Raw genomic sequence first — 22288 nt, 5'->3', positions numbered from 1 at the left:
AAAATGGAGAATAAAAACACCTACCTTTTTGGGTTGTTGTAAGAGTCAAATGAGAAAATTAAAGTAAAGTGCTTAGCAGTGCCTGGCAAATAGTAAGCACTCTATAAATGTTAGTTATTATTGTTATTATTAGAGCTCTTGGAAACCCTTGAAAATTGGAAGTTCTTAATGGCTTTGTAGGGGGTGAGAAGAAAAGTATCTCTTGGAAAACAGGGATTATAATTTTCAATAAGTGGGGAGAATTTTTTGAGGACTTGTGTGTAGCGAGCTGTTGTCTCCAGAAGCTGCTGGATCGCTGCTCTGGGAAGAGATCTGCTGTGTCTACTCAAATCTTTCAGACAGATTCTTCTTCCTGTAGTGAACCGTTGTCTCCAGGCAGTTGCTGTTAACTCTTGTCCTTAGAAGTTACTTCCCTTCCTGCAGATAGCCCCGTCAAGCCATATGTAGTGCAGTCTTCTTCTTGAATCTCCTCCAGCTCTTATCCTTCTCCAGGCTGATCTGCTCTCTGCGCCCAGTGCTGTCTCTTTTATCCTCCCAGAGAATGGGCGTGGGATAATGCAAGGGCTTCTGGGAAGAACCACCCCAGCCAATGAGCTTGCCCCCTCTATCAAGTCAACCTGAGTTCTCACCTTGTAATTGTCCAGAAAACCTGAATTCTCACCTTGTCACTATCCAGACAACCTCAGTTCTCACTTAGTAATCCTAACATCTCCCCCTTTCTTTTGATTTAGAACATAGGACAGTCATGACCTTGAAACATAAATCCATCAATATGGGAAGTATTACACATAATTACATAAATTACATAAGCACATAGTAACATAGTAACATAATACATGCTAGAAGTATATAACAAATAACATAATCAAATAATCATAAATTGAAAATTTATAAATGTCCATAAGTCCATTGTCCATTAGTCTCATCTTGTGTGAGGAAGTCCAATGATTCCTGCTGGTTTTTAAAGTTCTTTAACAGTCTTCTTATTATCCATGCTCTTTCAGTGTCAGATGTTTCTTAGATCTTCTCCTTTATTTTGAGGTCTTTCTCTTTTTCTGTCTCTCTCTGATGGACAAGGCGAATATGACTCGTTGGCACCCATCTGATTCCTTCTCCTGCTGAAGAAATACAAGCAAACCCTCTCTCCCAGGCAGTTAACCTATCTAATTTCCTTCTATTTACCACTTTCTAAATCTCTTCTCATCATCTGACAATTACATTGGAGTTGTTTGCACTGGACACAGCCCTGTTGGTTTAAAAGGCCTGTATTCTCCCCAAGTGTAATCCATTTTTGCAATCTGATTGCCTTTTGGTTGACTGATTGGGTAATCCCTTTCTGCCATGTGATTGCTTTTCTGCTGGTTGATTAAATCAGAGTCCTGGCCTTCTAAAGGCTCTTTAGGTGTAACATCAGCTGCCATCATGCCCCAAGTCTTTTTTGCCTGGGGCCCTGGACCTGGGCCCCTCATCCCATTTCCCTGAATTATTCTACACTCTGATGCCCAATGGAGTCCTCTGTTGCATTTTGGACATGGGGTTTTAGATCTTCTCTCACCCTGTCTTCTCACTGTATCTCCATACCTACACTGAGCTCTTAGATGTCCAATTTTTCCACATTGAAAACATCGCCGAGTTTCTCTAGAAGTCCCTTGCCAGGAGGGACCCTGTCTTTCCACATTCATCATTGTCCGGGTGTTAAAAGCATTTGTTCCCACTGTAGCACAGCGTTTTATGATCTCCTCTAAAGGAGCATCTTTGTCTAATCCCCATATAATTCTTTTGCAAATCTCATTGGCATTTTCCTTAGCCAGATGTCTGGTCATTATTTCTGTAGCTGCATTTTCTCCAATAGTTCTTTTGACAGCAGTTTGCAAACGTCCCACAAAATCTGCAAAAGGTTCATTGGGACCTTGCTGTATTTTAGTGAAAGCCTCTCCACGATCTTTCTGTCCAGGAAGGACACCCCAAGCTTTTATTGCAGCCTTAGCAATTTGTTCATATATTGTCATGGTATAATGAATCTGTTCCGAATTCTCTCCATACTGACCTTCACCAGCTAAGTGCTCAAAAGTGAATTGTGTGTTAACTCCTATTTCCAAATTGCATCTGACTTGAATTTTACATAATTCATGAAATTCCGCAAGCCATAATAAATTTTCTCCAGGTTCCAGGCATGTCCTTGCTATGGATTTCCAATCATTTGGGGTTAGGACTTCATAAGATAAACCATCTAGTAACATTTTGACATAAGCTGATGTAGCCCCATAAAGGGTACAACCTTTTTTCAAATCTTTAATTTTATTCAAATCTAAAGGTGCATATCTTCTCCTTTTTTGACCTACAGAGTCAATATTTTCAATCACAGGATATGCATGTATAAAATCACTTATATCCTGTCCTTCTCTCTTAGCTTTAACCATTGCTTTTTCTAATCTTGTCATAGGCTTAGACTGCTTCACAGACAATTCTGTTTGTGTTTCTGCCTCTTCCTCTCCTCCTTCTTGCTCCACCCCTGAAGGGTTAATTGAGGGAGGAGATGGGAGGTGCTCCTGTTGCTGTTGCTCAGAATTGTACTTGACTTCATTGTTATCTGATTCATCCTTTTCACCTAGTTTAGTTGACACTTCCCCATTTTGCTCCTTCATCTCTTCCTTTAGAATAACATTTTTTAAAGCCATTTGGATTAAATTGTAGGTATGAATTGTATCTTTGGAAACTGAGTTTGGTCTGGGACCAAAGGGCAAAATGTCACAAAGGCAATTGTAGTGTTCACCTAATTGCTCTCCTACTAATTTCCACTCATCTGGATCCAGTTCTTTTTCCAGAGAAAAAGAAGGACATATAACCTTCACAGTTCTTAAAAGTTCAGTAATCTCCTCTAAAATTATAATCAATCCTTGGCTTTTCATAATCTTGATGATGCTCTCTAAACATTTTCCTTGAACAGAAGGTGTTTGCCCCATTTCACTATAAGAGATTCCTGGTTTAGCCCTTAACAAGTTAAGTTCCTTATTTATCTATTAGCACGCTCACTTAATCTTTAACAAAGTTTCCTCGTTACTCACGGTTCTGGGTCAGAGAGACTGAGATCTAGATCGGAAGCTTTTCCACTGGAATCAGGACCGTGTCTGTCCCTGTTCGGGCGCCAAATTGCGAAGGTCTGGTCTAGCTCCTCTTGTCAGGATAAGCAAAAGTCCTTGCCCCACGTGTGGACGCCAAATGTAGCGAGCTGTCGTCTCCAGAAGCTGCTGGATCGCTCTCTGGGAAGAGATCTGCTGTGTCTACTACAATCTTTCAGACAGATTCTTCTTCCTGTAGTGAACCGTTGTCTCCAGGCAGTTGCTGTTAACTCTTGTCCTTAGAAGTTACTTCCCTTCCTGCAGATAGCCCCGTCAAGCCATATGTAGTGCAGTCTTCTTCTTGAATCTCCTCCAGCTCTTATCCTTCTCCAGGCCGATCTGCTCTCTGCGCCCAGTGCTGTCTCTTTTATCCTCCCAGAGAATGGGCGTGGGATAATGCAAGGGCTTCTGGGAAGAACCACCCCAGCCAATGAGCTTGCCCCCTCTATCAAGTCAACCTGAGTTCTCACCTTGTAATTGTCCAGAAAACCTGAATTCTCACCTTGTCACTATCCAGACAACCTCAGTTCTCACTTAGTAATCCTAACACTTGTGAAACCAGGATTTTTGACCAGAGTCAAAAGGTCTGAGAAACAGCTTGATATCTGAATGGTTCCTTCAGTACAGTTGTGGATTCTCTGATCCTTATCCTTGGAGCTAATTGATAGAACCTAAGCACTGGATAAGGTCTAGAATTAGGCAGTGTTTTGCTTCATATCATGATGTCCTATGTATTTTAATATGATTTTTTTGGCAAAAGTGTATTTAATGCATTTTTGTGGAGTATGGGATTTCACTACTTTAAGGATATTTGCTCAGTGATTTGTGAAGGGAACTATGCTTTTTGCATTTTCCTTGGGGTATGAGAGAACAATACGTTGCTGCTGCTCTTGCAGAATAATGGCATAACCATTTGAGGAATTTACAGAAGTAATAAAAGATAAGGGATTAGATCTGATTTGTAGTGCCTGAAGACTATGGATAGCGGTTTCTTTGTTACACTGGAGACAACAACAAAAAACATTTTAAAGAAAAAGAAAAGCAAGAAAGTAAAATGGCTGTCTGCTGAGCATTACAAATAGCTGAGGAAAGAAGAAAATGAAAGGTAATGGAGAAAGCAGATGTTATACCAACTGAATGCGGAATTCCAGAGAATGGCAAGGAGAGATAAGGTTTGTTATATGAGCAATGAAGAGAAATAGAAGACAACAATAGAATGAGAAAAATGATATCTTTTCAAGACAATTAGAGCTATCAAAGGAACTTTTCATACAAAAAAGGGCATGATAAAAGACAAAAATGATAGGAACTTAACAGAAGCAGAAGAGATTAAGAAGATATGGCAAGAATATACAGAATGATACTAGAAAGATCTTAATATCACTGATAACCACAATAGTGTGGTTGCTGATCTAGAAACAGATATTCTGTAGAATGAAGTCAAATGAGCTTTAGGAAGTATTGCTAACAGTTAGGCTAGTGGAGGTGATAGAATTCCAGTTGAGCTATTTAAAAATCTAAAAGATGATGCTGTTAAAGTTTGCCAGGAAATTTGGAAAATTCAACAGTAATCACTGGATTGGAAAAGATCACTATATATCCCAATCCCAAAGAAGGGTAATGTCAAAGAATGTTCAGGTTATCAAACAATTGTGCTCATTTTGCATGTCAGCAAAGTTATGCTTAATATTCTGCAAGCTAGGCTCAGCAATATATGAACCAATAATTTCCAGAAGAGCAGGCTAGTTTTCAGAAGCAGAGAAATTAGAAATCAAAATGCCATGATTTGCTGGATTATGGAGAAAGCAATGGAATTCCAGAAAAATATCTACTTCTGCTTCATTGACTATACTAATAAAGCTTTTGACTGTGTAGATCACAACAAAATGTGGGAAATCCTCAAAGAGATGAGAGTACTACCTAACTGATCTCCTAAGGCACCTTTATGTAGACCAAGAAGCAATAGTTAGAACTGAACATGGAACAGTCAGTTAGTTTAAGATGGGAAAAGTAATATCACAAAGATGTATGTTGTCACCTTTATTTAACTTATATGATAAAAAATTGTTAATTTATATGTAGAGCATGTCATGATAATTCCAGACTGAAGGAATCAAAAATTGAAATTAAGGTTGGTAGGAGAAATATCAACAATCTGAGACATGCAGATGATACTGCTCTGAAGGAAGAAAGTAAATAAGAATTAAGAAGCCTCTTGATGACAGTGAAAGAAGAGAGTGCAAAAGCTGGCTTGAGGCTTAGCATCAAATCCTCCCCTGTAGCCCCAACAAAGAAATCTAAGGTTACAGCAACTGGTCCCATCACTTTCTGGGAAACAGAGGGAGAAGACACGGAAGCATGAGCTGGATAGATAGTGTCATGGAAGTAACAATTGAGTTCGGGGCAGACTTTGGGATAGTAGAGGATAGAAGGGCCAATGTGCTGTGGTCCATGAAGGTGTGAAGTCAGACATGATGGAAGGATTAAACAGTAATAAGAAACAGAAGAATTAATTTGATTTCTTTTGGAATTATTCTCTTTTTAGAGGAATAATCTCCCAACATTCAGCTACTAAGTTGTCAGTTTTAATCTTCATAACATTTCTTGCATTTGCCCTCTCTTTTCTAGTTCCTCTGCATCTCCCTAACACAGTGACATATTGGCATCCATCTAGACAATTTCAGTAGCTTCCTTGCTCTGCTCATAATGGCTTGACTAATCTTCCTGACACCCAGATCTAGGTTTGTTTAAAAATCTTCACTACTATCCTGTTTTCTACCAGATAAAACCTTGAAAATTGAAATCTCATAAAATCTGATACACCTTTCCTTCCCTCAGCAAATGTTTTGTTGAAATGTTTTTGTTTTTTGTTTTTTCTTTTAATGCTGTTCTCATTTCCCTTTTATTTTCCCTCCCTAAGAGCTGTTTCTTAAAACAAAAAGCAAACCCAACTTATGCATTGGCAATGTTTGACATATATCCTCTATTCTGCACTTTAGTCTACTACTTACGGTGGCTAATGTCTTCTCTTTTTTCAAATGATCCCATTCTATTCATTCTCTTCTAGTAAATTGCCTCTTCTATTATCTTCATACTTTCATTTATTTTTAATCTCTTCCTTTTTACTGGCATATTTCCTATTGTCTACAAACAACTTTCCTTAAAAAAGCCCTTCACTTGATCCTTCTATCCCTGATAACTTCCTATTTTTTTCCTGCTCTTTGTAGGTAAACTCTTTGTTTACTCTGTCTGTTTAGAGTAGGTGTCTCCACTTTGTCTTTTCTCCCTCTCTTCTTAGCTCTTTACAATCCTTCCAGTGAATAGTGTGAATTGATTTCTAGCCTCATCATTCCACCAAAACTATTCTCCAAAGTTACTGATAATCTTTTATGTGTCAAAACCAGTGGTCTTTCCTCCCCTCAATCCTCATTCTCCTTGAGCTGTCTGCAGCCTCTGGCTATCTGATCACTCTCTCCTCCTCAATTTTCTCTTCTCTCTAGGTTTTGGGACATCACTCTCCTAGTTTTCCTTTTACTTATCTTATCACTTCTCCTCTGATCTTCTGCTGGATTCTCTTCCAGATCATGCTCTTTAACTAAGCATAGGGATCCTAAGGATTTTATCCTGGGTTCTCTTGATTTCTCCCCTTATACTACCTCACTTGGTGATCCCATCAGCTCCCATAGATTTTTTTATTATCTGTATGCTGATGGTTCTCAAATCTACCTTTCCTACTTCAGCATCTTTGCTGACCTTCAGTCTAACAACAACTACTATCTTTCAGATGTCTTAAACTGAATATCTAGTAGACATCTTAGATTCAGTATGTCCAAATTTGAACTCATCATCTTTCTTCCTAAATCCTTCCCAACTCCTATCTTCTCTGTTCCTATAGGATCCTTCCAGCCTTTCAGGCTTACAATCTAGGAATCATCCTGGAGTCCTTATTCTCTCACCTGCCCATATCCACTCTGTTGCTATGGCCTGTAGATTACAGCTTTGCAATATCTCTCAAATATTCCCTCTTGTCTCCTCCAATACTTCCAGCACTCTAGTGCAGGTCCTCATGATGGATTATTGCATTAGCTTGCTGGTGGAGCTGCCTTTCTCAAATTTCTCTCCACTCCAATCTATCCTCCATTCAGCCACTAATGTGATTTTCCTAAAGTATAGGTCTAATCATGTCTGAACTGTACCTCTTACTCCTTCCCTGACTCCTACTTCAATGGCTTCCTGTTGTCTGTAGTAACAAGTACAAAATACTCTGGCATTGATAGACCTAATATCTTTCCAGTCTTCTTACAATTTACTTTTTCAATCTTCTTTGATTCAGTGACTCTGGCCTTTTGGCTATTAAGTGACCCAAACACTTTCACCCTACATTAGGCATTCTTTCTTGCTATTCATTCCCCCTGGCCTAGAATGTTTTTCCTCCTTTACTCTGACTACTGTCTTTCCTGGCTTCCTTTCAGTCCCAATTAAAATCTCACCGTTGTAGGAAACCTTCCCCAACTCCTCTTAATTCCTGTAACTTCTCTTTGTTGATTATTTACTATTTATTTTGTTTGTAACTTGATTTGTATATGTTTGTTTGCATGTTGTCTCCCCTATTAGATTGGAAACTCCTTGAGAGCAAGGACTGTCTTTTACCTCTTTGTATCTGCAGAGTTTAACAAAGTACCTGGCACATAATATGTAATGGTAGTAATAATAAAATTGTACTTGTGAAGTGTTTATTGATCAATTAATTCATCATGGAACAAAAATTCCATATTTAGCATACTGTTGAAATGAAGTTTTTAGAGGATCCCAAAACTGTGATTTTTAAATATCTTCAATTTTCCTACTATCAGTGCTTATATAGAAAGGGCTTCACAGCTCTGAGACCTTTTTTTTTTTTTTTTTAATTAATTTTAGGAGTTACCAAGACCAGAAGAAAATGCTTCGAGTAGTCAACCTAACTATGATGCTCTCTCTGTGATTTAGCTAGGTTGTTCCTTACAAAATTGGCTCCTCCTGCTTCTAGATCAACATGATAGAAATTACCAGAAGTTGGGTTCCAATGGCATGGCTTTTCAAGAACCCAAGATTGTGAGTGGTGAGACATTTATTTTAGGACTCTAGAGAATTTTCAACTATATTTTTGGTTAAATAGGCTTTTGTAGGCTTGTCTGGTAATTTGGCCAACATTTTAAACCTTGTTTCTATGGGAAAATAACTTTTGGCTTTCAAAAAACCAAATTGAGAAATCAATTTTTAGAATGCAGTCTATGGGTTGGGAATTTCTTCTTAGTAAGCATAATATTTTGTGGTAATTAATAAATTAAATAATTACCATATGTAGGTATAGGACAAAGCTTCTTAAACTGTGAGTCACAACCCCATATGGAGTTGTGTAGTTGAATGGGGGAGGATCAAGAAATTATAATTTATTATCAGTAAATGTTTGATTTGTAACAGTTTCTCAGGCAGACAGGGATTATGAGTGGAAAAAGTTTAAGAAGTCCTAGAATAGAATGGTATTGGGAAGGAACTAGGTATTTAAAAAAAAAATCTAGGTTAAAAAAAAAGAAAGGGAGATGATCCTTTTTTGGTATGTATATTATCTTCCTGATTTGTGAATTTGAAATTTGTAAATAATTTTATATTGTATTTTTTTTAAAGTTCTATATCTGTTTCCTTGGTTGTAATATTTTCTAACAATTAAATAATTGTATTTTTAGAAATGAGTCTATAACAGAATCCTTAATTTAAGGAAACATTTGAAGTTTTCATGATAAATTTGTCACATATTTTCTTATATTTTGTATAAAATATTATATTAACTTGACAACAACTAAGGATTTGGTGTAGTATAGAGAGTACTAGGATAGAAAGGAGGAGACTTGGATTTCTGCTGGGACTCCTCACTAATTTGTAGTTTCTTGGACAAGTCATTTTTACCTCTTTGAGTTTCAGTTACATGATTCATAAAATTGAGAGTGTTGAAATAGGATTCTTCCAGCTCTGAAACCATTTTTGAGGAAAGTTTAAAGCAATACAGACAAGTCTCCTTTTGAATTTTAATTTCAAGTTTTAGAGATTTTATCTTATAGTAGATTTGAATTGACCTTTATTTGTTGGAAGAGAGGAAAAAATTGCAAAACAATTTTGGTTATAAGTTTTTGACTTTTCAGCTTAAATCATAAATGAAATATGATAATTAGATTGATAATGAATTCATTACCATTTTAATCTGACATTTTATAACTAACAGTTTGTCAAAGGAATGTGTCACCTCAAGGTTTAATAGTGAGATGAGCTATGACATACTCTGTAAATCATAGTTGAAAGAGACTTATATTATTTTTTGCTGTTAATAAGATCTAGTGTTGATTTAACGCCAAAGAGCCTCACTTTTCTGAATTGCAATATGAATAGAAAAGTAATGTTAAATTTTTTGATTATTTTATTATACAGAAATGTTTGTAGACAATATATTATTCCTATTTAGTAGAAACAAATTTTGTATAATTAAGAAGGCCCAATTTGACATTTTTTTCCTAAATGCAATTGATAATATTGATGACCATTTTATTTAGCTTATTTATCTGATGACTTTTTCTTGATTAATATCAGGATAGTTTTTTTAAAAAACAACTTCTTACCTTATATATTATTTCTGCTGGGTTTTATATCATATATATGTTCCAAATAACCCTACCCTTATGACTAGAACCCCTTATTGTCACCTTGTAGCACCAAAAAATATTTGAAAGAAACAAAAAAACCAAAAACAGTGAGAGGAATAGCATTCCTTGTTGACAGTACTGTCAACAAAGACAATACTTATAATGCTAACTAACTTACTATGAAGAATTAAGTATTTTCAGTTACTAATCTTTTATAAAGACAGAATTGGTCATAATATTTAGCCTGAATTCTGATGTCTTTTAGTTTTGTCATTAATCTTATTATATCATTGTGTATATTATTCTCTTGGTTTTACTTTCCTCCCTGTATATTAGTTTCTATAGGTCTTCCCATGTTTTCTGAATTTTTCATAGTTATAATAACTATGATTTATGTTATTTTATATTATATTACAGTTATGATCAATGATATTCCATTATATTCATATACCTCTATTTGTTTAATTATTCTCTAAATTGATAGGTACCACTTTTGTTTCCTATTTTTTACTACTACAAAACAGTGTTGCTGTTACTGTTTTGATTATAGAAGACCTTTTTTCATCTTTAAATTCTTTGTAGTATTTGTCTAGTAGTGAAATCCCTGGGTCAAAGGGATATAATCATTTTAGGAGCTTTTTTCAGAGAATTCCAAATTGGACAGAGTTTTTCTATCAAAGAGCTTCATTTTTAGGAACTTTCTTCTAGCATTTATTAGCCTCCTGAAAACAGTTTATAACTTTGATTTTTATTATTTTTATTTCTGGAGATCTCTATTTTCTTTTTAACTTTTTATTATTCAAGAGCTGATTAGTAGATAGTTAATAAATTATCCACCGATTTGCCCTTCCAAAGTTTCTTTGGATTCCTCATAGTTTTTGTAATAAAACAATATGCCATTGCATTCTTTTTTTTTTTTTTTTTTTAGTTATTTCTCATTTGAGAGATGTATATACCCACTTTATTTTCAGTTTTTTGCAACTACAAAAAATGCCATTATAAATATTTTTCTATAGCTGGGATTTTCGCTTTGGCTTTGAGGAATACATCTAGTGAAGTTGTTATTCAGTAATTTTTCAGTCTTATTTGAATCTTCATGACCCTACTTGAAGATTTTTTTGGCAAATATATTATAGTAGTTTGCCATTTCATTCTCCAGTACATTTTACAGATGAACAAACTGAGGGAAACAGGATTAAGAGACTTGCTCAGGTTCTCCTAGCTAGTAAGTAATTGAGTCTTCTTGGACTTCAGATCCAGTCTATCCACTGAACTACCTTGCCGTTCCCTAGAAGAATTATTGCTGAGTTATCCGCATTATCATGTATTACTATGGCTGTCTTCCCATAGTTGCTTCACTATTTACTCTTATTTTCTGTTGTCATCTTTACAAATCTAATAGATAAAAATACTCAGGAGTTGGTTTCATTTATCTTTTTCTTATGATCAGTGATTTGGATCTTTATTTTATATGCTTGTTGACAATTTGCATTTCTTAATTTACTTTTTACATGTTTATATCCTATCAACCATTTATACATTGAGGAATGTCTTTTATACTTATATATTTGTATTGATTACTTGAATATTTTTAATAATGTTTATCAGATTTCTTCCCATTTAGCTGCTTCCCTTTTCATCCTAACTCAGATTTTGTTCATGTAAAAGCTTTTCAATTTTACATAATTTAAATGCTCCATTTTATCTTTGATAACGTTTTTCTTTTATTGAGGAATTAGCTTTCTAGTCACAGTTGCTCAGTGGACCTCCTTCTAGTCTTCTCTGATTTCTTGATGAGATGACCTTTTAAACTTAGGTACTATATTAATTTGAAACATTCATCAAATGTTGTCATATTTGCTTTTTGGTGTGATTGGTTCATTGACTGACTTTTCTATCTTTTAATCAGTACCAAATTTTTGCTTATTGTTACCATATCATTACAATTATTTAAATCTGACTTTATTTTTGTGGCAAGTGTTTTGTAATTTTGCTCATATAATTCCTGACTCTCCTTTGGTAGATATATTCCCAAATATTTGATACTATCGACTGTTATTTTGAATGGAATTTCTCTTTGTATCTCTTGCTGTTGGATTGTGTTGGTAATGTATAAAAATCCTGAGGATTTATGTGGATTTATTTTGTATCCTGCGACTTTGCTAAAATTCTGAATTATTTCTAATAGCTTTTTAGCAGAGTCTTTGGGGTTCTCTAAGTATACCATCATGTCATCTGCGAAAAGTGACAATTTGATTTCTTCATTTCCTACTCTAATTCCTTGGACCTCTTTCTCGGCTCTTATTGCCAAGGCTAGAGTTTCTAGTACTATATTGAATAGTAATGGTGATAGTGGGCAACCTTGTTTCACTCCTGATCTTACAGGGAAAGGTTCTAGTTTATCACCATTACATATGATGTTTACTGAAGGTTTTAAATATATGCTCCTTATTATTTTAAGGAATAGTCCATTTATTCCTATACTCTCAAGCGTTTTTAGTAGGAATGGATGTTGGATTTTATCAAATGCCTTTTCTGCATCTATTGAGATGATCATATGGTTTTTATTAATTTGATTATTAATATGGTCAATTATACTAATAGTTTTCCTAATATTAAACCAGCCCTGCATTCCTGGTATAAATCCCACTTGGTCATAGTGTATTATCCTGGGGATGATTTTCTGAAGTCTATTTGCTAATATCTTATTTAAGATTTTAGCATCAATATTCATTAAGGAAATTTGAAGTGGAAGAAGTTTCACCATAAATCGAATATGTCTATTGATACACGCTATGTTCATCTCCCTCCTTTCTTTCTCTCAGATATAATAGGTTACCTTTGCCTCTTCATGAGATGTAGTACCACCACTTTATACTTTTTTATGATATAATCTCCTTTCCACCTCTAGTTTCTAAGACAAATTGTACATATGTTCTTTGCATATTTTTTTGACAGAAGTATAGTTCTCAAGATTTCTTTTTACCTTTTTTAGAAGTCTCTTGAGTTCTGTATTTGAAGATCAAACCTCTTATGTAGGTCTGGTTTTTTCATCAAAAATAGATGGAATTCATTTATTTCGTTAAATGTCCATCTTCTTCCCTGGAAAATGATGCTCATTCTTGCTGGGTAAGTTATTCTTGGCTGCATACCAAGTTCCTTAGCCTTTCGGAATATCATGTTCCAGGCCCTGCGTTCTTTTAATGTGGATGCTGCTAGATCCTGTGTTATCCTTATTGTGGATCCTCCATATCTGAATTGTTTTTTTCTAGCAGCTTCCAATATCTTTTCCTTTGTCTGATGGTTCTTGAACTTGGCCACTATATTTCTTGGCGTTTTGATTTTAGGGTCCCATGTCGACTGATTTTTAAAAAGTAAATGTACAGATGGAAACTATGGGAACTCTTCAGCCTGGACTTCCTTCTCCTACTCAATTGCCTAAAGAATGGCCTCTTTGGGTTATAGACATTAAGGATTGTTTCTATTCTAACCCTCTAGATAAGGAGGATAAGAAAAGATTTGCCTTTTCAGTGCCCAGTGTTAACTTAACTGAGCCTTATAAAAGATATGAATGGACAGTTTTGCCACAGGGAATGAAAAACAGCCCTACTATATGTCAAATGTATGTTGCTACTGCTCTTACTCCAGTAAGAAAAGCATTACATCACATGGATGATACATTGGGATGTGCACCTGAGGAGCAAATGTCAGAAGCATGTCTACAAAAGACTATAGAAACACTAAGGAACTACAAATTGCATATAGCTCCAGAAAAAATTCAAAGACATGCTCCTTTTCAATATTTAGGATATGAAGTATACCCTAAGGTGCTTACAGTACAACAACTTATATTAAGAACAGAGAAGCTAAACACCTTAAATGACTTCCAGAAATTGATAGGAGATAGCCAATGGATGTGTCCAGCGTTAGGCTTGACTACCTATCAGTTGCAACCATTATATGACATTTTAAGGGGAGACACTGCTTTAAACTCACCACACCAGCTTACAAAAGAAGCACAAGAGGCTTTGAGAGAAGTTGAACTGGCTTTATCCAATGTGATTGAAAGAGTCACTCAAAAACCCTTGGAAATATCAGTTTTTGCAACAAAAGAGGCACCTATAGCAGTTCTTTATCAAGGAGACAGTGTGATAGACTGGGTGAACCTCCCAGCACAACCAGAACAAAACCTTACTCCTTACCCAGTGCTTGTGGCTAGAATTTTATTAAAAGCCATTAAATGAGTAGTACAGTTATCTGGGATAAGACCTGATAAGATATACACCTTTTATACTAATGCACAAGTTAATGTGTGTTGTGAAACCATCCCAGAGTGGCAAATTTTATTAGCCATGCCTCCAAATTTTACACACGGGTCTCCATTAAAGATAACCATACTATTACATAATTAGTGATGGATTCTTGAAGAAAAGGTTTCTTAACATATGTTTGGATAAATGGCCCTTCTCAGCATTGGTGCTGGCTCAATGTTTGGTGTATACAGATAATCTTAGACAAGGATTAGAGGGTGGGATGACAGAGGCCAGAGACTTGCTTGGCTGCAGGATGAGGAGAAAGGTGGAGATTTCTGGACTCCAGAATCTGGAAGAGATCTTTGGCAAACCTCCTGGCAGTTTGCCTGCTTCTCCTCCTAAAGTCCAAGGACTTTTACCTATCCTGATTCTGGCTGATCCTGAGGCCTCAGGGAGCTAGCCCGGACATTAGTCTGTTCTGGTTCCTGTTCCACTCTCTCTGCTCTTCAGTTCTTTGGCTTGGCACCAACAGCTTAGAACCTGTTTTCCCTGGCATTGCTACTTTAGGATTGTATGCCATTGGTGTTTTGGGTTGCCACCCTGGAAAGCTTTTGTACCTTAAGGGCTATGAGTAACCTGCCAGTTGAAGATTGAGTAAACTTCCATATGCTGGAGCAAGATCTCCATGGCATTGGAAAGTGGGGAAGAGCAACTGCGGAAGAGGTATATTAGGTATAAGTGCAACCTTGCTGTCAGGCTAGGAGCACAGGAGATTGGAGAAAGGTGCTGAGTGAGCTTGGGTCAGTAAACATCAGTGTGTGTGTGTGTGTGTGTGTGTGTGGTTTTTAATATTCTTTTGGATTCTCTCTATTTTGGCTTGAGAGAATTTGAGGATTGGAGAAAAATAATATCATCTGTTAGCTTGTTGTTTGTGTGCCCTGGAAGCTCCTGTCCATCCTTTAATGCTGTCATTCTTCTATTGGTGTTATATGGCCAAAGGATATTTCAGTCTCTGAAGGATTGAAAATGAAGATCATCCAGAGGGCAGTGAATAATGTTTGATACATAAGAGTAGGCTATAATACATAAACAGGGAGCTCTGCAGAAAAGAATTTTGTCAAACCCATAAGATTCAAAAAGAAGATAGACTGAGAAAGAATAATGTATCTTTTAGTATCCTTTTGATGTGTAAAAAAAAAAAAATGCATGTTGGTTAAACTGCAGGTAAAAGGAGAACTAGAACATAGACTATAGGAATAGACTAAGAATTATAGAAGTTTGCATGGGTTAACCCTAATCCTAATTATTACTATCTCAACATTTCAAGTGATTTCCCGATTTCTTGATTGTGAATACTATCTTCACTGACATATACTGAAATCTGTCATATAGCTTCTTTGTTTATAGTTTCATGATTTGTTATGGCTGAAAAAGATGAATCAGAATTTGTACTCCGAGAAGGTATTAGAATAGGACTCATTTAACTATTATAATAATTGTATTTATATGGAAGAGGTAATGGAATATGGGGTAGAAAGAGCAGAGGGATGCCAGAGGCATAGCATAGTTGGATGTCAGCAAGACATTTGACAAAATCTCTCACTCATATCCTAGGGGAGAAGATGAAGAAATGTAGGCTAGCTAATAGGACAGATAGATAGATTTGGAACTGATTAAATTACTGTATCCAGAGAACACTGAATAATGGTTAGAGATGAACCTGAAGATCAGTGATTAAAAGTTAGAGATTTTTTAGCATAATGCCTCAGGAATCTTTCCTTGATTCTCTTATGTTTAGTGTCATTATCAATACCATTGATACACCATTTAAATACATAAATTTAAACTTAAGACTTTATATTTGAATTCAAAAAATACATTTCACAACTACAAGATTGAGGAAGCATGGCTAGGTAGCAGTGAAAAAGTTCTGGTTTTATTAGACTGTATGCCTTGGTATGTCTTAGCAATAAGATGTGACTATGAAACAAGATAATTAGATTTTTGCGGGCCATCTGTGATTTCATCTATGTAAGGGAAACTTTCATAACATTAAGAGCTTTCCAGAATTAGAAGAGATTGCCTTATGATGTAATGAATATTCAACAGTGGATCTAAGATTTGTAACACTTGTAAAAGTGAGAGGAACTTTTTGCTCAATTGATGATTATATTGAATGACCACTAAGGTCAAAATACATATGTGCTATTTTTTGGGGGAAAGGCACTAGTAGTTGGGAGGATCAGAAAAGGCCTCTGGAAATTTATTCTTGCTTATGGTTTTAAATAAATGCTTCTTATCATTTTAAGGAAAGCTCCACTTATTCATGTACTCTCTAGTATTTTTTAATAGGAATGGGTGTTGGATTTTGTCAACGGCTTTTTCTGAATCTATTGAGATGTGATATTTTTTAGTTTGATTATTGATACAGTCTTATGTTATTAGTTTTCCTAATTTTGAAGCAGCCTTGCATTTCTGGTATAAATCTTATTTGGTTATGGTGTATTATCCTGGGGATGACTTGCTGTAATCTCTTTGATAATATGTTATTTAAGATTTTTTCACTAATATTCATTAGGGAAATTGGTGTATAATTTTCTTTCTCTGTTTTGATCCTACTTGGTTTAGAAATCAACACCATATCTGTGTCAAAAAAGGAATTTGGTAGGACTCCTTTCCAAATAGTTTGCATAATATTGGAATTAATTGTTCTTTAAATGTTTGGTAAAATTCACATGTAGCTTCATCTGGTCCTGGAGATTTTTTCTTAGGGAATTGAAATTGCTTAATTTCTTGTTCAAATTGTTTAAATAACTTATTTCCTCTTCTTTTAATTTGGGCAATCTACATTTTTGTAAGTATTCATCCATTTTACTTATATTATTAGATTTATTGACATATAGTTGGGCAAAATAACTCCTAATTATTGCTCTAAATTCCTCTTCATAGGTGGAAAGTTCTCCCTTTTCTTTTTTGATACTAACAATTTGATTTTCTTCTTTACTTTTTCTAACAAATTAACTAAAGGATTATTTATTTTGTTGTTTTTTTCCATAAAATTAAAAGAAATTTATTCTTGAACTAATACTTGAAAGAAAGATTATAAGGGCTGGAGATGAAGAGCCATGGTCTTTCAGCTGTGAGATAAAAGATAGAATATTGTGTATGAGAGTATATAAGAAGTATTTGTACAGTAAAGCTGTAAAGGCAACAAAGGAGTTTGAATGCCAAATAAAGGCATTTTTATTTGACCAAAAGGATGTAGTTGGAGGTCAGACCAGTACTTCAGGAAAATCTTGACAGCTATGAGGAGGGTGAGTTGGATTGGGGGAGAGACTTCGGAGGTGGAGAGGACAATTAGAAAGTGACTTCAGTATTTCAGGAAAAAGTAACAAAGGCCAGAAATAGGGTGGTGACTGCATGAAGAGAAGGGGACAGCTTAGAAACATTGTGGAGGTAGACCCGAGAATACAGAGACTTATTAAATATGTTTTATGACTGTGGTTCAGCCTTATAACCTTTCTGGGAAATAGTTTACTAAATAGGTAGGTCAGAATACTGGTCTAAATGCTCTCTCAGGTGCAACATATCTTGTCTTTATTTCAGAGAGATATTATAGCACTACTGTCTGAAGTAGTCTGAAGTAGACTGGAGTCTGAAGATTTGGATTCAAATCACATCTCTGACAATTACTGCATGTGTGACAATGGGCAAAATGTGTGAACTTGCCAGGCCCCATATTTTCTTTCTTTCTTTTTTTTTTTTTAATTTTATTTATAAATTTTTTTGACAGTATATATGCATGAGTAATTTTTTTAATAACATTATCCCTTGTATTCATTTTTCCAAATCATCCCCTCCCTCCTTCTACTTCCTCCCCTAGATGACAAGCAATCCCATACATTTTACATGTGTTACAATATAACCTAGATACAATATATGTGTGTAAATACCATTTTCTTGTTGCACATTAAGTATTAGATTCCGAAGGTATAAGTAACCTGGGTAGATAGACAGTAGTGCTAACAATTTACACTCATTTCCCAGTGTTCCTTCTCTGGGTGTAGTTGTTTCTGTACATCATTGATCAACTGGAAGTGAGTTGGATCTTCTTTATGTTGAAGATATCCACTTCCATCAGAATACATCTTCATACAACATTGAAGTGTACAGCGATCTTCTGGTTCTATTCATTTCACTCAGCATCAGTTGATGTAAGTCTCTCCAAACCTCTCTGTATTCGTCCTGCTGGTCATTTCTTACAGAGCAATAATATTCCATAACCTTCATATACCATAATTTACCCAACCATTCTCCAATTGATGGACATCCATTCATCTTCCAGTTTCTAGCCACTACAAAAAGAGCTGCCACAAACATTTTGGCACATACAGGTCGCTTTCCCCTCCTCAGTATTTCTTTGGGATATAAGCCCAATAGCAGCAGTGCTAGATCAAAGGGTATGCACAGTTTGATAACTTTTTGCAGGTCCCATATTTTCATATGTAAAACTATGGAGTTGGACTAGATGACCCCTATGGGCTCTTCAATGTTTCTAGACTAGTACTAGTCAAAGCAGTTTTGACAGGATACACAGGAGTGTGGAATAAATGCTTTTTGATGTTAACAATGACATATTGCATAAGGAATTGAACCAGGCAGTGGAAATAAACCAGCATGTGTTTATCCTCAGTTATTGGAAATGTGTAGTATGTGGCTACTCAGAAACAGCTGTGGGTTGGTGTCTTGGGCTATTTTACATTCGTGATGAAGATAAGTGCAGCAAGGGTCCTTCTTTAAAATGTTTCATTTAATTGATGTTTAGCCTGTGGTATTTGCTTATGTCTATACAACATCTCCCTCCTTTCTATTCCTTGTTCCCGAAAGGTACTATGCTAGAATCAGGGCCTTGGCTTTAGTTTCTCATCAAATTATTACCTCCTTCAAGAGAGAACACTTTCAGTCTTTTTATTATTTTGATTTTCAGTTTCTGCTGTGATTTTTAATTGTTTAGCAATCTTTTTTTTTTTTTAATTTAATTAGTTTTGATGTTAGTCAATATGAAATTTTTATGATCGTGTCATTTGTACCAGTGTCATCAGGTAGTCTTATATTTTTGTTACTCATTCATATTGTCAAATATTTAAGCTGCATTTCACAAAACTTTCTAATGCTTTTTGGTACATGAAATTTTACAAGATCTTAAACTGTATTTGACATTGCAGGAGATAGTAAGTTGTAAAGTTTAGTCAAGGCAAATTCATACCTTTTGATATATTAAGAAGAAAAATTGAACAATCATAGTTTTAATTTTTCATTGTCTGCCTTACCTCAGAAATTGTTTTGTGTTCATGAAGTATATTTATATTCCATGGGAAAAAAAATAAGGTTGTATTTATTGAAAGCAGTGTCCTGGGGTAGCACTGTTGACTTTTATATTTCCTAGCTTCATTCAAAACTTATTTATTAAACCAGCTAAACATAACAAAGTACTAACAACTGTTAATTTGCTTACTGAAGTCACTGAATTATCTAAAATGCTTTGAGCTTATCAGAGAAAGGCATTAATGTTATAAAGTAATTGTCTTTCTTGTGTGCTTTCCTTCAGTCTCTGAACGGTTATTTAAATAATATTTTATTGATGTATTTTTACATTCCTGCCACTTTGCTGTAACTTTCTCCCACAGAAACTTCCCATATAGTAAAGGACAGGTTAACAAAACACATGCATCAGTAACTCTGTCTGACGACAGTTGGCACCATTCTGTACAACAGCCTGCTCTCTACCAAGAGTAGGGAGGTAGATTTCCTTGTAAGTCCTCTGGAGTAATTTGGGCCACTGCATGGAACACTTCTTTTTTTAGAATAAACTGTTTGGTTTTGCTGGCTCTGATAGGCATGACAGGAAGCCAATTGTCAATGGAGGGAGAATTGTAAGGTCTGAATATTGAAGGAAACTCAAGACTGATATAGGGGAGCCATGCTTAAAGGGGGCTGGTTATTTTTGCTATGCACCATCTGATTTCCATCTGTATTTGTCTGTTGTAGCTTGAGACAATTGGATGGCAGCTTAACCTTCAAATGGCTCAGTCTAATCAAGCAAAGCTGAAATCTCCTCAAGCTGTGTTAGAACTTGGAGTAAGCAATGAAGATTCAAAGGTAAGAAACTGTTTCCAGGTGAACTGTCTGCTTTGTTTAGAGCTTTGTGGATTATATCAGAAAGTTAACTGCCAATAATTTTAAACTGAAGGACATGAAGTATCATTATTTGCATAAAATAGTCTTTGGAGTCATACATAAAAGAAATTTGGTACATTTCCTATTTCTTTGAAAGGTTATTTGATTTTGTAGATGGATTTTTGGATGGAAAATTTCTTATTAAATTCTATCAGAGGAAGAAATTGTGGAAAAGGTCATAGATTGCTTTTTACACTTAAATGTTAGCAGGATTAAAAAAATTAGGCTGCGCACTTGTCAAAGAATGAATATTATTATAAAGAACTATGTAGTCAATAATTAGAATATGACAGTAATCTGAATTGTCTTTTAAGGTCCTGCAGATTTAAAAATATTCTCTGTTCTTAGCAAAATCCAGCACTTAGTGTAGTATCTGGAAACATATTAAGTATTTAATAAATGTTTATTGACTTACTGACAGAATAAAAATTTGATTTTGGCTTCACACCTCTACCTTTTAATAGATGTTTGACATGATTTATTAAGTAAATGTGACACTAGTGCGAAGTGCCAAAGAAATATTAATTATCAGTTTATAAATTATCACTGAAAAATTTCATAAGATAATGATGTAAACTACTTATATCTCACCCAGAAGAAATCAGGATGGGTAGAGTAGAAGCTGAGGGGTAGGAACATGAGAACAGAGACAGGCAAAGTGAGTGTAGAATAACTCTGAGTTTAATATTATGAAATGTAGTCAATAAACATTTATTAAATCCATACTATATGTCTAAATGCTAGGAAAACCAAAAAAGGCAAAAAACATTATTTCTGGTCTCAAGGGTAGTCAACAAATTATCATGGGAGGGTAGCGAAGGGAAAGAACATTCCAAATCATATTTACATAGAAATAAATACAGAGTAGATGGAAGATAATCTTAGAGGGAAGGAGCAAACAGTAGTAGTGGGAGAGAAAGGGGTGGCAGGAGATTTCTTGCAGAAGCTGGGATTTGATTTTTTTTTAATATTATTATAGCTTTTTATTTACAAGATATATGCATGGGTAATTTTTCAGCATTGACAATTGTAAAACCTTTTGTTCCAACTTTTCCCCTCCTTCCCCTTCACCCCCTCCCCCCAGATGGCAGGTTGACCAATACATGTTAAATATGTTAAAGTATAAATTAAATATAATATATGTATACATGTCCAAACAGTTATTTTGCTGTACAAAAAGAATTGGACTTTGAAATAGTGTACAATTAGCCTGTGAAGGAAAACAAAAATGCAGGTAGATAAAATTAGAGGGATTGGGAATTCTATATAGTGGTTCATAGTCATCTCCCAGAGTTCTTTCATTGGGTGTACTTGGTTCAGTTCATTACTGTTCTATTAGAAATGATTTGGTTCATCTCATTGTTGAAAAGAGCCACGTCCATCAGAATTGATCATCATATAGTATTGTTGTTGAAACATATAATGATCTCCTGGTCCTGCTCATTTCACTCAGCATCAATTCATATGTCACTCCAGGCCTTTCTGAAATCATCCTGCTGGGCATTTCTTACAGAACAATAATATTCCATAATATTCATATACCAAAATTTATTCAGCCATTCTCCAATTGATGCCATCCACTCAGTTTCCAGTTTCTGGCCACTATAAAGAGGGCTGCCACAAACATTCTTGCACATACAAGTCTCTTTCCAGAAGGTGGGATTTGAGCTGAGACTTGAAGGATGTTGGAGAAGATATTAGGTCGAGGTGAGGAGGGGTTTAGGGTTGGAGATATATCTCTGGAATCATCTATATGGAGATGTTAATTTAATTTGCTCCTAATAGGAGATGATTAAATCTCCAAACAAGATAATGTAAAAGAAGAGAAGAAATTCTAGGACGGACATTTGGAGGATATCCAGGGTTAGTATATGTGTCCTGGATGAGTTACAAGTGAAAGAGACTGAGAAAGAATGGTTAGACAGGAAGGAAGAGAGAGCAATATCATAAAAACCTGGAGAGGGTACTATTCAGGAGAAGAGGGTGATCAACAATGTTGAATGCTGCA

The 22288-nt window shown here is 35.3% G+C and overlaps 1 protein-coding gene across 3 annotated transcripts in view; it reads left to right on the top strand.

Annotated features, from left to right (window-relative positions):
• COMMD10 (COMM domain containing 10) overlaps positions 1-22288 on the top strand; it is a 225938-nt gene that overhangs the window by 24206 nt on the left and 179444 nt on the right. For all 3 annotated transcript variants that reach the window (XM_074281547.1, XM_074281545.1, XM_074281546.1), the window contains one exon: positions 20092-20202. In XM_074281547.1, coding sequence (XP_074137648.1) covers positions 20092-20202 — 111 coding nt within the window. The remainder of the gene's footprint in view (positions 1-20091; positions 20203-22288) is intronic.

The sequence above is a fragment of the Sminthopsis crassicaudata genome, chromosome 1 (genome assembly GCF_048593235.1).
Source record: "Sminthopsis crassicaudata isolate SCR6 chromosome 1, ASM4859323v1, whole genome shotgun sequence".
Classification (NCBI taxonomy): Eukaryota; Metazoa; Chordata; class Mammalia; order Dasyuromorphia; family Dasyuridae; genus Sminthopsis; species Sminthopsis crassicaudata.
Note: the sequence above shows the minus strand (reverse complement) of the source record. Positions and strands in the feature narration are given on the sequence as shown.